Genomic DNA, 16,344 nt, shown 5'->3' on the forward strand with positions numbered 1-16,344 from the left:
GGTCATCATGTTCATGAAAAAAGTTGGCAATTAGGGTACAATTCTCAAATCAAGTATTTCTATGGCTTTCTTGTTTTCCTTTACTTCTTAAGTTTCTTTTTCTTGACAACCATATATGACCTCTGGTTTACCTTTTTTTCCCAGAATGGAGTCTACTGAAAAATGTGAAGTGGTAATTCAACATTTTAATGGAAAATATCTGAAAACACCACCAGGCATCCCAGGTAAGAAATTCACTAATAAGTGACTAAATGATGCCGAGGATTAAATTGCTCTTATTAGAATAAGTACATTGTAAAGCCCTTGTTGATCACTGCAGAGTTGGGGGATTTGCTTTTCTTAATGTGTATTTTCAAATACTACTGTGTAGCAACTCATCTTTCTCAAAAGCTTTTTGGTAATTCTTCTTTCGCTTTTTGAATCTCTGCTGCTAACTGTCTAAAGTGGATTAGAAGAAAACCATAGCAAAGAATAGTTAAAGAATGATGTGCTGGAAGTGATAGAATTTTATGACTCAGCATTAATATTAAAATTCCAATTTCCAAGTTACAAAATATCCAAACAATGATATTCACAATGAATCCCACAAATTGATGCCAGCCCTGAAACATTTCTTACCAGTCCATGACAAGAAAAGCACAGAAACTGAGAGAAAGCATTTAGAAACTAGTATAGCGATTTGAAAATGTCATGAAATCTGAGTGCATAATTTTCTTTTACAAAAATATCAGTTATTGACAAATTGGAAATTTTAGAAAATACTGTCCATTTATCAGAGCTAGTTTGAGAAGCCCCAATCTGGACTATCCCAGGGCATTTCACACTTCCCAAGGCAAAATTCCTAAGGTTTTATACACATTATAAAGTGTTCTAATCTTATGCTATTAAGAATTGCATTAAACATGAAATAATTGGATTTATTATGTGTATCAGAGCTACAAATGCCAGAACTTGAGGCAGTAGTGTATGTGGAAGGTTTTAATATTAACTAAGTAAAGTTTTAAATATAATTCCAATATAAAAAATTAACAATGGAATGAAGTATTAAACTAAGAAAAATTACATAAAGATTCATCTGAATAAGGCAGCTTGGTTTATTTGTTGGTCTTTTATATACAGTTATTCTCAGAGGAGACTAAGGCGACTTCTTCCATCTTACAATATGTGACTTTCATCTTTTTAAGCTTGATTTCGATAGTGTTTGCTGTATAATGCATCTACTATTTAAAACCCATCAGAGAGTTCAGAGGTTGAGCATTTTAGTTTCTTAAAATATATTGAGTTTATAGATAAGAGGAAGCATATACAAAAAGAGAAATATTTTTGTGGAGGGTTTTGTAATGACTTGCTTTTTTTAAGGGGGATGTCAAGAATGCAGAAAGACCCTTCAGACAGACACTTGCATAATCTGAAAATCTAAAGTAGCTGATTGCTGGCTAATCAGTGAGTCAACATACAGTGAAGACTGTGCCTTGATTTGGTTAGCTTCCATGTGTAACGTTCCCTTGGGAACTGACTGTATTATGATCCAATTGGAGACATATGGTGTTGTTAAGAAAAGAGTTAGCAGTTTTCATCTCAGCATGTTAGCTGCCCTTGCATTTTAGCAGAAATACTTTTTTTTTGGTATAAACAGACATTTTAAGACACTTTACTCAAATCCATCATCGAGTAAAGGAGTTGCATTGTTTGTGGACTTTCCTCTTGTTTGTCCTATTTTATCCAACAGATACCTATCTATATAGAAGTTGTTCAAACTAGGTGTAAATTATATAATTATATAAAAATAAAAATGAGCACACTGTGTAGAAATTATGAATGATTCAAGTTTTAGCACAAGTCTCAATTTTTTGATTTGTTCAAAATATTGGTATGTCAAAAAGACGTATTGAAAGCCTTCTTGCCCTGATTGATTTGAAAGTATTTTATTTGGTTTTCCCCAACGAACATATTGCTGACTAATACAATTTAATGCTGAAGACAAAGAAAGTCACTACAAATCCCCAAATGTCTGGGCATCCTTCCAGAATATGCAGGCTGTGATATTAACCTATCTAATATCATAGCTACACCCAATGGAAACATCGTGAATAGCAGGAACTTGGTTATGAGTTTTCTCACTCATTTTTATCTCCCGGGAACAAGAAAGACAAAATAATTATGTTCAGTTATAAAACTCTTAGGAGAGATAACTGTATGCTTCTGAGATTTCCACTCATCATAATAGAACTAAATACACAATATTGATCATCATCAGTGCTTGAATCTGCTTATTTATAAATTACTTTGAAAGTTAGAGTTGAATAAAGGCTTCAAATGCTAAGTAAAGACATTTAATCTTTGATACTTAAATTAGGTGTGGAAGAAAAGAGGATATAATACAAGATATGGGTATTTTGCAAGGTAAAGTAGTAATTTGCCCTTGTTGAGTATAATTACTAAGGCATAACAGGTATAATTACAATTTGGGTATATGCTGTCTGCCTTTATTGGTCCTCATTACTTGTTACCTGGAAATAGCTGAAATCTTACTTTCAGAAATGTATGTCTTAACCAATATTTGATTCCATATTTAAGACAGGGAGTAGGATATCACTATGAGCTATGGCATCAGATATTTATACTTTTTTTAAGTGGCCAATTTCCTAATCTTTTTCATTACTTTAGAGAGTGTGTCTTTGCTTGTGAATATACTCAACTATAATTAGTGTGACCCACTGAAAACTAAAATACAATTTTTAAAATCTGAAAAATCTCAGTGTTCTGCCTTATCAAGATTTGACATATTTGAATTGAGAAGTTTGTGGTTGTATAGAACTGGACATTGATTGTTTAAATACATTGCTTTAAGGTCATGTAGATGAGGGACTCACAGGGATCCAATAATGATGACCTGAGATCCTCGGGTCTTAAGAAAGCTGTTGAAAGATTGAATATGATGTCAATCATCTTCTTCTCATACTAGGGCCCTATTGTATTAGTTTGTTTTCATGCTGCTGATAAAGACACATCTAAGACTGGGCAATTTACAAAAGAAAGAGATTTATTGGACTTACAGTTCCACGTGGCTGAGGAGGCCTCACAATCATGGTGGAAGGTGAAAGGCATGTCTCATATTATGGCAGACAAGAGAAGAGAGCTTGTGCAGGCAAACTCCCCATTTTAAAACCATCAGATCTCATGAGACTTATTCACAATCATGAGAACAGCACGGGAAAGACCTGCACCCATGATTCAATTATCTCCCACTGGGTCCCTCCCACAACACATGGGAATTCAAGATGAGATTTGGGTGGGGACACAGCCAAACTATGTTGCCTACATTTAATATAACTCTAAGCACATACAGAGCAACTGGTGCCATATTCATACTGTCTACGTCTCTGTTTAGGGACAGTGTGGGGAAAATGTGCCTGTGCTATTGGGCAAATATAATGGCATTCGGTTTCTGTCACTGTTGACAATGACAATTATTCTTAAAAGAGATGCAAAGCTAATTATTTTCCTGAGATGATCATCTAGTTTCCAAGTCCCCTACTATGTCATTTCTAAAAAAGAACAAGGAAAAAATCTATTTCAACCTAAAATGTTGACATTGCTCTGAATTTCAAATTCTAAAAATGTCATAGTTAAGGAAATTTGCAAGGACATGTAACACTGACCACATTTATGTTGCTGCCCCATTTCGATTTGAGCCATTGTTGGAATAATTTGCTAATTAAATATGATTCATGTTGGTATTGGGTTCTAATTCCTGACAGATAAGTGAGTTGGAAGAGAACTTTACAGATATCTTTTTGGAACACACTTTATTTCTCTGGGCTCCTCCTATTTATTCATAAAAGATCTTTTTTTAAATGAATACATCATGGATGATTGATGTCTTTTAGCATATCCCACAATTACCTCTGTTCATTTTAGATTATAATGTTATCCCCAGATTTTGGTTCCCTGGATCAATGAAGCTAAATATACATGCCAAAAATCAAATTATTGAGTACTAGTATACAGGAAGTTAACAAACATCAGTCATGTGTATTGCTGCTAGCAGATGAGAAGGAGAGACCAAAAGCATGTGTTAAATAGTGTCAGTCATTTGAGTGTTGTAGCCATCAGCAGAAAGAGATCATTCAGCGTTTTCTCCCTTCCCTAGAGGGAAAAGAAAATACAGCATTCCATAAATGTTGCATGTCCTACTTATCGATCTTGATGTTTTTCTGGACAAAATGAAGGGTCATTAGTTGCTTGCCTGCCTAACCCCAGACATTTCTTTGTCCCGTAATGAATTGCACAGCAATGTTGTATAGCCCCAAAGTGTTCCATTTTCAAACCTCTGGCAAAAGCAAAGGGTTAGTTCCCAGACACTTCAGGGATCTGTGGGGCATGGACTTGAAAGGCTCACTTTCAAAGAGCCCCCAGAGCAGAATGATACACCATGCGGAAAAGGTTTTCACGTGTAGGGACATGTATTGATGAACAGAACATGAAGGCCGGTTTGTAAAAAAATATATCATGTTTTGCTCCCAAACTAGACATTTGTTTTTTCCTGTAAGCACGTGCTCCTATCAGTGGAGCAATCTTTTCAGAATAAAATGGAATAACTAACGTCTGGTATGCTTTCCTTACTCTTTACATAATTGTTTCTAATCTTAATTGAACTCTAAGAAGTAAGGAAAGTTTGAGAGAAAGCCTACCACATTATGGGATCTTTTAAAATTTAACAACTCTTGTGACTGACAGAACTTTGCACAAATAGTTATGTATCAGAGGAATAATATTTTTCTAATAAATAAAGCATGGGGCTTTTTGATGCTTTGACATAGTAATTTTAGTGTTGTGTGTTGATGTAAATAACAATGTGTATGACTATGTATGTATATGAATACTTTATGGGAGCAAGCAAGGAAAAATATTTACAAAATGATTTTTTAAATGGTGAACACAAATGTTTGTATAAACTTAACATTCCTGTCAGAGTAACATATCGACAACATATTTAAATGCAATTTATCTTAAATTTATCTTACGTGATTCAAAAATCAGAATATTTAAGCAATAGATTTACAAATTTTTATCAGTGGGAAATGTTGCAGAGCTTTGCGATCTGTGTTTGCTCAATAGTAACAGTCTATTAAGTCCACAAATACAACTATAGCTGAGAAGAGGAAACAAATAAAAAATGCTATGGTATATAGTTGGGCAAAAAATATGTCTTGATTGTTCTGCTCAGGTGGAGCATTGCTTCTCTCCAAATGTTTTATCTTTGTGAAACTAAAGCATCACTTGTATAACATACTTTGTGAACAATGTAATCCCCAATTGGGTATCATTTTAGATTTTTCACTAGAAAAATTTTTGTATTCTTAATGTTGGTGATGTCTTCAGATTATTTCTATGCATCAAACATACTTTGTTGCTTCATGATGAAGAAAACACCTTTAAAATATTATTAGTGAACTTCACAGAGCAGCTGGACAACATCATGGTCAATGGAGTCTGAGAATCTATGTGAGTTCTATGGAATTTGATTTGGTCAATCAGTTTTCAACCTTTCTATGGAGCCACATCTGATATTGTGAAGGTAAAAAAGCTATGTGCTGGTAACTGATTAGATATATAAGACAGAAAGAAGAGGTGATTAAATTTCTAAATCTTTGTATGAGAAGCTAAATAGAGAAGGAAAAAGTTTCATCTTCAAAAGAATAGAAATAATTGAAATGAGTTTTTTGACAGGGCTACATCTACTCTACCCACCCGTGATTTCAGCTGCATATGAGATGCAACCTAGAAGCATCTTACCTCATGTATCCACCTAGTTTCTTCACTTTTCCACCTCAGGACAAAATCTATAAAAGCTTGCTCAATGAGACAGACAAACGTCTTCTACAAACTTTGGGGGAATTATCACCCCCTGGGATAGCCTCCTATCAACAGGGTATAGGAGCCAGAAGATAACATTGGGTCTCTCATCCTTTGGAAGGATAATTCTGAGTCACATTTTACAGGGTTCCTTGAGAGGTTATCTACAGTGGTCACAAGCTCAATGAGGTTTCCTTTATTAGCATTTTCCCCCTTCCCTGTCTTTTCCTTTTCTATCATCTCAGCTTCCTGACATCAGCTCCCAATTAAACTACCTTGTCCCATGCTCTGATTTTAGGGAAAGTCAAATTCAAGTTGGGGGTTCTAGAAATTGTGTTAGGGAACTACTTTTTGATTCAAAACCTTTGGCTATAAAGGAAGGTATTCACTTCACTAAAGTAGTAAAGTGAATTTCACAGCCCAAATGTACTGTTTTTATGACTTTTTGTTTTTTTAAAGAGCAGAGATTATAAATCACATAGTAGGGTTAATGAAGGTGAACATTAGAGGTAGTAGTCAGGTAGCAAGCCAGGGTTGAAATTTAGCAACAGAGGTATGGAAAAAGACAAGAAGGACAAGAAAAAGACAAGAACGGTGGCATGGCCAACTTGAGAACAACTGAGGACACATAGAGTTAGATGGCTGATAAAAATGGAAAAGATTTAGGGCAGCCATAAAGCCAGTAAAGTGAAGGTGAGGTGCAGGCACAGAAAATTATCAAACAGAAGGTATTTTTTGAGGTTTTGGTCTTGGATAAATGTAGAGGTGGACATCGAATATGACATCCAATGTGTGAATGCCTACAGCTGGCTGAAGTCAAGTGAAAAAGATCTTTAGTCGAGCAGCTGGAGGCTTACGATTAGAAGGTTGGAAGGTCTTTCACTATTACCTTAAATTTTATTACTTAATGTCATACTTGCCTTGATTGCCTCTTGAAGTTCTAATCTTGGTAGAAGCAGGTTAAGTGAATAGTGACAAAGAGGGTTGTTTTTTTTCTTAATTTATCTGATTTTGAATTTTCCAAACCAGAGTATTTTTCATTTTTTGTAGCTCAAGGGCTGTATGCTTAGCTCTGTACATTCTCACTAAATACTCTTTGGAGTTGTATAGTTTCATGAATTAAATGACAATCATACATATATTTGCTTTTAATGAACTTTCTGAAGGTATGGGGAAGATGCACAGCTCTGGGTAAACAAGCATGCAACCAATTTGGGGGAAAACATTGAGGAAAATCTTAAAATATTTTTAAATGTTTTAATTAAAAATATTTCCATATCTAAATAGAGAGAGAAAGAAAGCAAGAGTGAGAGAGAGAAAAATGTCTGTAAGAATAAGAAACTTATTTGAGAAAAATTTCAGTTACATTTTGGAAAGCCTAATTTTTCTAAGACTGCTTTTCAACGTGTATCCTGAAGACCTAATTGTAGTTTCTTTAAAGAACTCATTCTTGAACAGTGCAATGATGAATTCTGTTTTCTGGCATGGCAAATGGTCTTGCCTAATTATACTCGAATAATGTCTCTAAACTTTTTGCCACTGGAGCTAGTTAAGCACAATGATTATGCAGCACTTTTGCTCCCCCTGCCACTTCTTCACATAAAAAGATAAATGTCTTGAGAAAAAACAAAAAAGAGAATTTCCAGTCTCTATTATATCCCTTTTGGCATAATATTGTTGCTCATTTCTGCCTAGAGAAAGTACCACATTAACATATTATTTCTCTTATAATATTATATAACATACTCTATAATTTTTAATCAATAAGATATGGTTAATGCTTTCTTGACCATATTTTTTCTACAGTTACATATAAAGCACCAATAAGTAGCAGCATAATGTGTCTGGAGTTTCCATTTGGTTCCAGAATTTGATTGATTAAAGTAGTTGTAATTTCATGGGATAGAGAAAAGGGATGAGGAGGTTTTCTATACATCTCCAAAATCATGAACCACCTTCATAACTTATTTCTAAAATACTGACTCCATTCAGGTCTGCACGAATTTCTGAACTGAAAATTTCACATAAAAACTTACAAAATAAATAATAAAACACTAATTTTGCTTCTAAGACCATGTTGGGCTTTGCCTTCTGTCAGCATCACTAATGAGTAGCTAAACCATTTAGTGTCTGTCCGGATGCGTCCTATTAGCAAGCTGAGGGTTGAGTGGCTTAAGACCAATTAACACACAAGCCAGGGAAACCAAATTGAATAATTAAGTTCTTAGTGCATTTCAGAATCTAGACTCTCATTTAATAGGATTGATTTAACAACACATTCTAACCAATTTTTGTATGAATGGATAGTATTCTGAATTAAATACTTGCCACTCTCTCCTTGTAACCATCAAAAAGCCTGCTATACATACACCTCATTATTTATGATCTAATTTTTAGAATGAAAAGTCTGCAAAACATAAGAAAATATTTTAAGAGAAATGTGAATGAAAACAGTAGGCAAGCTCTGAACTAGCCATTATGTGTTTATCTTACTAGCTGCTTCCTCTTATTTCTTACGTCTTTCAGCCCTGAATCATGAGTCAATTACTTGAGTAATATTTTAGTTATTTTTCAGTACAAAAAATAAATCTTTCATAGGAAATTGGCATGCTTATGAAGATTCATTTGTTCCATTAGATTGTAGGTTTTTCTGAGAAAGAACTTTGAGGTTTATCTCTCCCATCTTCCTTAAACAATTCAAACCCTTTGAAAACAAGGACTGCACCTTACTGTTTCTTCCAAACATCTAGCCCAATGCCTGGCACAGAACAATACCAACATCATTTGTTAAATAAATAAGCAAATACCTAGTTGTGGTAGACAGAATAATGGTGCTCTAAAGATCTGTAAGTCCTAATCCCCAGAACCTGTAAATATGTTAGGTTACATGAAAAAGAGTAATTAAGGTTACAGCAAAAATTAAGGTTGCAGCTGGAATTAAGGTTGCTAATAAACTGACCTTAAAATAGGAAAATTATTGTGTTAGTTTGTTCTCGCATTGGTATAAAGAACTACCTGAGTCTGGGTAATTTATAAAAAAGAGAAGTTTAGTTGGCTCCTGGTTCCACAGCGTGTACAGGAAGTGTGGCTGGAGAAGACTCAGGAAACTTACATCAGGGCAGAATGTAAAGGGGAAGCAGGCACGACCTACATGGCTGGCGCAGGAGGAAGAGAGTGAAGGAGGAGGTGCTACACACTTTTTGACAACCAGATCTTGTGAGAACTCATTATCACGAGAATAGCAGGGAGGAAATCTGCCCCCATGATCCAGTCACCTCCCACTAGGCCCCCCCTCCAACATTGAGGATTACAATTTGACATGAGATTTGGGTGGAGACACAAATCCAATCCATTCCAATTAGCATGGTTTATCTGGGTGGGCCCAGTGTAATTAGAAGCATCCTCAAAAGTGGAGGAGAACGGTAGAAGAGGAGGTCAGAGTGATGCAGTGTGCAAAGAATTAACCCAACATTGCCGGCCTTGAAGACAGGACGCAGCCTTTGGAAGCTGAAAAAGGCAAAGACTTGGATTTCCCCACTAGAGCCTCCAGAAATAAACTTAGCCTTGCTGACACCTTGATTTTAGCCCAGTGAGATCTGTGTTAGACTTCTGACCTATAGAACTGTGAGATAATAAGTTTATGTTGTTTTATGCCTCTAAGTCTTAGACAATTTTTTCTAGCAACAACAGAAAGCTAATATACTAGTATAGAACTTGTATTCACCGAGTATCATCCAGACTATTCCTATATTACATTATTAAATAGCCTCTGAAAAACTCTCATAGTTTCTCCTGATTTTTACCTTCTTTGTGAGTTTTTATTGAAGAAAAATCATATTCAGTGATGCTTGTTAAAGCACAGTAAGAGTTTTGTTCAGCACCATCACGATAGTTACAGGCACCACTGCAATGGAGTCTCTTACAGTGGAGATGAGAGATTGGGCTCACCTCCGAATGCAGCATAGACAAGTGGAAATTTACAGCCAAGGAGCAGCATAGGAGGTCGGTGGTTGGAAAATTACCAAAAGGAAGCATCAGGGGTAGGATTCTTGCTGAAGATAGGCCAGGGTATTCAGACATCACCTAGAAGAAAGTTCAGTAAGCTGACTAAAGTAAGGCCAAATAAAGAATCTTTTCAGTATCATTAGAGTTGCTTGTGTGTTAAATAGAAAAAAAAAAATCTTGTTAGTTATTTTAACTTCACAGTTTCTTTATAACTGCTCATAAGCACATATTACTATAGAAGACTGTTCAGCGTCTGAAACAAGAAGCTTTGGGAAGTCCTTATGTCTTAGAGCACATTGCTTTTTATTCAAAGAAATAAAATATGAACTTAAACTATCTGACACCATAAGTATGCCAGGAAAATAATCCTAATTGCTAATCTAAATTCATGCAAATGTGTATCTCTTGGGTCTCAACCTTAATACTTGCTTTCAATAATTCCTATTATTGAAAAGTTATTAGGGCCTAGAAAAACAGAATGGAGCTCCTCGAGGTTATAATCAACTTTAAGTTTCAGATGATTATATATAAAGCATAGACCATGCTCACACCCCTACTCATTGTCCCATGAAACAGGGAGTGTCCTAAAGCTCTAAATGCCCTAAATCTTTCATCTGAAAGCTTAGTTTTGAGACACACATTAAAAATTTAGAGGTGGTGAATATGCATACTTATTATATATTAAGAAAGATAGATAATGCTTATGATAAAATAATTTTAAAAATTAAGTGCATTTTCAAAAATGTGTTTCTTAGCCAAAGTTATTATACATTCCATATTATTCCTATAGCAAGATTGGGAGGCTGTACATATGAAAACATAACCATTTTCTATTGAACTGAGTGTGAGACACATTTTGGACCAGAGGTTTATTTCAAACAGTTGCACTAGTTGACCCGCTGAGATGCCCTAAAGAAAAAGAACTCAATAATTTAAGTTGATTTCCAGCTGTTTGTTATTAGAGCAAATGTTAGTGCTCCCGGAGTGTTTGCCCGTGGCCATCAACCAGCACCTGCATCTCTTTCATTAGGTAGACTGCCCTTAGGCTGCAGCAGCCTGTTTTGCCTGTGAGCAGTGAGAGTCCGAAGTACTTGGGAATTTACATCCCCATTTGGGGCCATCCATAAACCGTGATTCACAGCTGTTAGAGTATCAATATCCCAGTTCTTCTGCTTCTGATGAGAATACCCTGTGTATGATGTATACTATCTCTATAGCTTTCCTGAAGGATTCAAACAGTTACAGTTTGTGGGGCTGTTTAACACCACATCCCTGCCTGACTCCTTCACTTCCTGGTCCCAATTCCCAATTCCCTTACTGGCTTTTCCTGAAAATACTTCCTAAGAATTCACGTTCACAAGCAACCTTGTTTCAAAGTCTGTTTCTGGTGAACCCAAACTAAGGTATTATATTCATATAGACACTAAATTTGTTATTCTATGATCTATTATTTTCATTAATGTTTTGAGTTTTACAGTCTCATCTGTAAAATGTACCCAAGTTAACTGAATCCCTCAGGATAGATTGAGGGAGGTTTCAAAAGTGAATATAAAATTCCTCAAATTCCCTCACTTCACTGGAAATAGACATACTAGACACTCTAAGTAAGGCAGCACTTGTTTATAGGTAGCTGGCTTCTTTATAAAAGGGATACACCATTTAAATGTTAATAAAGTGTGTGTAACGGCAGATAAAACCGTGATCAGGTCTCCTGTGAGTGAGCAATCACCGGCCGATTATCACTGAGCTAATCACAATATGTCTTAATAAAGGTCCATTCAAAAGAATGAAAATTGTATCCATATATAAGACAAAGGGGTTTTAAAATAAAAAAATCTTAGCAAAGTGTACAAAAGCACTGAAGAAAAATATTGAAACTAATATGTTTTTACACATAATCATTTTAAGATGGTATAGTGAGCTTGATACAAAGGGTGTTACAGAGACTGCTGGAGGTTCCTAAGATCCTTTCTGGTGGTCTACAAGGTCAAAAATATTTTTATCATAATACGAATTCATTATTTGCCTTTTTCACTCTGATTCTCTCATGAATGTAAAGTGGAGTTTTCCAGGGGCTACACGATTTGAGATGTGGCAAAAGCTGGAATATGGAAGCAAATGTTAGAATCCAGCTGTCTTTTATTAAGCCAGAAATTACAAAGCCACTCTTCTCTTTTTTATTCTGTTTTTGAAAATAGTGTTTTTAAATAAAAGTGTATGATTTATGTCAATATGTAACAGGACTATTATTATTTTAAAATAAATAAACATCTAAATTTTTTTATTTTATGTTTTAATGGTGTCAATAAATATAACGTGTCTAAACAAGTTTTGGGGGAACTTCAATAATTTTTCAGAGTGTAAAGAGGCCCTGAGACAAAAACAAAAAACAAACATAGAAAACTGCCGATATAGAGTCAAATTCAAGCCCTTCATCTTAGAAAAGATGAAGAAAGATAACCAAGATAAAGGTGAAGTTTAAAATACGCTCTCACTTTTTTTGGTCTTATTTTGAGAACCTACGTATGTTCTAGGAAGCTAGTTTCAATGGAGCAATTAAAAAATAAATTTCAATTAAATGAGTTCTACCAGTTTTTTTAATTTTTTAATTTTTTATTTTTTATTTTTTTGGTAAACAAGCATTCAGGTGCCTAATCTATAGTGAGTGTTTTGTTTTATTTTTTAAATGCAGAGGCAATGGTTAGTCTTCTGAATATTTGCATTCTCATTTTCATTAGCAAATAGCATATTGTTTGACAGAATATGTGAATGTTTTATTAAGACAATGTATGTAAGGAGCATGTGTGGCATGCTGCATTGTGGGAATGGAATTATGTGAATTTGTGAGTAGCATGCGAATGAGTCTGCCCACAATTTAGGGAGAGTTTAAGACTAATATCTAAGAGCCAGAAAGCTAACCACAGATGCCACATGGGAGCTATGTTATCATCATAAGAGCTATTCTGTGTTGCTTCTTTTAGTCGCTGCTAATTTCAGATAATGTTCATCTTACATCTGGACTTCACCAGGGTGAGTGCTATTCACCATGTGGGACATATCTTAAGTACGTACGACCTTCCAGATTTGCTAGTTGTAGTACATGATAATAATAAAAATGATAATAATATATTTAAACACTACCATGCAACTAATTGAACACTGTATATTATTAGTGTTCACATAAAATCTTTAAAAAATTTCAGAAATAGTAAAGTCTCCTATTGTAGAGTCACATAATCATGATTTCATTAAGCTTATTGCATCTTTACCTAATTTGAATGATCTCTAAGGAAAGTAATTCTCTAGTCATCTTTTGTAACTAGTTGTAATTTTATCTGAATGAATCCATGTAATAGATAAAAGAATTTAAGATAAAATTCTCATATAATTTATTTTTAAAGGATGCAACTCAATATTTGCTTACATCTTTTAACAGCCCCTTCATTTCTTGCATCCCAAAGACAAGCATTTTACATCTTTGCTACACCTATATGATGTTAAAGAAAAGAGCACCATTCGTCCAGCTTATGATATGCTTTCTATGAGATCCTCACGGCCAGGATCCCCTTTGCCCTTTATGAATTTAATTTCTGGAAGAACATATGCTACAGAGAATACCACCTTTGCCTTTGGAATCAGATGGACTTTGATTTGACTTATGCTGCTGTCTCTTTTTTACGTTTTAACTTGAACAGGTTATTTAGCGTCTTGCCAGGTTCCTCATAGAACCTAATTGTTCCGCACCCATTAACTCGTCATTTAACATTAGGTATATCTCCTAATGCTATCCCTCCAACATGGTACATGTATACATATGTAACAAGCCTGCATGTTGTGTACATGTACCCTAAAACTTAAAGTATAGTAAAAAAAACCTAATTGTTCCATTTGATGTTAACAATATCTCCTTTACAAGTGTTTCTAGAATTAACTGAGAGATTTTCTATAGCCCCACAAAGAATTCTGGCAAGAAATGGTAGATAGTATTAGTAGCATTATTAGTGGCATCTGTTAGCCTCAGGAGAATTATTTCATCAACATCCACCTTCTAGGCTAGAAGTATAATTTAATAGTTGACGTCTCTGAATGACATCATTGATGAGCATTATCTGGTACATGGGGTATATAAGGTACACATCCTTTGCAACTAGGTAAGGACTACCCTTCCATTTTGAGCCTTATGTACAGCTCATTCTAGAATGGTATCCATTAAATTATACATGTCCATGTTAGAGGTTGACAGTTTTCTGAGATAATTGGAAAGAGTATAGCATCAAAGAAATATTTACCTTGAATTTGCTCTGGTAATTCTCAGATTCATAAACAGTGGTCCCATTTATTATGGGACCATGGCAGCTGCGTTAATGTAGTCATACACAAATTTGTATGATCCCAAACTTCTTGTAAAGTTTTCCCAGCATATCATTGTACCTCTAGTTCCCAGGGCCTGCATTCCCCTCATTCCACTCTTATTTCCCAAAGAAATTCTGTTCAACTACAATACTTTTCATGCAGATTTTCCTGATTTCCAACTTCCCTTTCCTTAACTCTCACTGTACGGCATTAAATGCTTTTCTCCTATACTGGATGCCTATTTGTGACATGTAGCCTCATTTAACAACTGTTGTATGCTTATCTTATCCCACTGGATGGCAGAATTATGCCTTTGTTATTCTTTTATCTCCTCCAATACCTACCATTTGAACATACGATGTTTGATATAGACACACTAAATTGAATTTAAAATAGTTGAGCATATTATTCTAGTGTGATTTCCTAATATTGCCTTAATTCTCTCTTAAAGCATTTTATTAGTAAATGCTTATAAAGTGAATGCAGAAACCATCAACTATGATGATTCTACATAGAAATATATGACATAATACTTTTTTTGGTACATTTTAAAACACTTAAACCTCAAAAACCTTCTTTCAAATGGAAGACAATGTTTAAAAGCACAAGAACCCTTTTCATTTTTATAAAGATTAAATTATCTTTCCATTCTGCTTCCTGCTTTCTATTGCTACTTTCTCCAGATTAATTTTTTTAAAGAGTAATGACCTGTGGACATTAAACACAAAAGGAATATAAAATAAATGCGTTGGAATACCAAACATCCTGTTGGTTGTTACAATTCTACAACAACAATTAGATTTTTTTTTTCTAATTAAAATCATTTGAAATCACAGTTTTTGTCTTCTCAGAGGTTTCTCTTTTCCCAAAGTTTCCTTCAGGTCCTGTCCTTGTAGTACATTGGGGTTGTAGTGGCCTGTGCCACCAGGAGAATGGATTCATTAACCTTTACATTGATTTGAAGTGTCATTCAAATAAATACTTATACTCTTTTTCTCTGATGGCTTAGTGAAGTCCTTTATCAATAGCACTGATATCTCCCCTTGACCCTTGCCTCCTGTTCATTCAGAAAATATTTCCATCAGGCTGTTTTATTTACATTTGCAATCTCTTGCTACCTCAGTTAAGTTTGGCACAGAAATGTATTAGTCCTGGATTCAACAGAATTATTTTACACTCTATATTCTTTTGGCTTCTGCAGAGAAGAAAATTTCTTTCTTTGAATTTCATTTTTTAATTTCAGGGTTTAAACATTTCCTGCTTTCTGCATATGTGTCTTTTTGTAATTTGTCTGCCTGTTTCTCTTGTTCTCTTGTTACTCTCTGTATATGATTATTTCAATTTCACTTCTTCACACCAATATCTACTAAAAGATATAGTTAGAGCCAGGAAATGTTTCTGATCCCCTGTTCCCAATCTTATCAATAAATTTTTTTTTTTTTTGCAAGGGGATTGGGGAATTACTATGTGCCAAATGTTGTATTTAGTATTTTACAGATTTTTAAATTTATTTCTCAAACACCCTTAGGGAAAAAGAAACTGTTCCATCTTGCAGATGAGGAGGCTGCGTTTTACATTATGTGTATAAATTGCTTTGATGCATACATACTAGTAATGACAGTAGTAAATGGGCTGATTGACCCCAGGATTTAATTCTGTCACCTTATTAGATATGTGACCATGAGCAGTTACCTAACCTCTTTGTCCCTCAATTTCCCCTTTGGTAAAATGGGAATAACTATAGTCTCTTCTGTACTAGTGTTGCAAGATTGGCTATGGATTAAATACATTAAACTACATAGAGCAATTGGAATGTTTCTGGTAAATACTAAGTGTTACTTAGGTGTTAACATTGTACTGCTATGTCGTAGGTCTTTTCTTTGATGGAGAGGGGATACACTATAGGAGAAAAGATCAGCAAGAAATTGAGTGTCACTTCCCTCCATTACCAAACTTGGAGGACCAACCTTCTTCCCTACATGATACATAGAATGAATATTAATATCCTGTATTGGGTTAAATATATCATTTCTTTAGTCTGGTCAAAGATTCCTCCTTGAGATTCAGTTTCATACTTCAACACTCATTCTAATTTTCAGAATGGAAATATTGGGCCATCCCTTTGAC

General features: G+C 34.7%; 1 protein-coding gene across 15 annotated transcripts in view; it reads left to right on the forward strand.

Annotated features, from left to right (window-relative positions):
* The window catches only part of RBMS3 (RNA binding motif single stranded interacting protein 3), a 1,471,465-nt gene that overhangs the window by 1,195,797 nt on the left and 259,324 nt on the right, over positions 1 to 16,344 (forward strand). For all 15 annotated transcript variants that reach the window (XM_054681570.2, XM_054681567.2, XM_054681561.2 and 12 more), the window contains one exon: positions 145 to 224. In XM_054681570.2, the coding sequence (XP_054537545.1) occupies positions 145 to 224 (80 nt within the window). The remainder of the gene's footprint in view (positions 1 to 144; positions 225 to 16,344) is intronic.

The sequence above is a fragment of the Pan troglodytes genome, chromosome 2, assembly GCF_028858775.2.
Source record: "Pan troglodytes isolate AG18354 chromosome 2, NHGRI_mPanTro3-v2.0_pri, whole genome shotgun sequence".
Lineage (NCBI taxonomy): Eukaryota > Metazoa > Chordata > Mammalia > Primates > Hominidae > Pan > Pan troglodytes.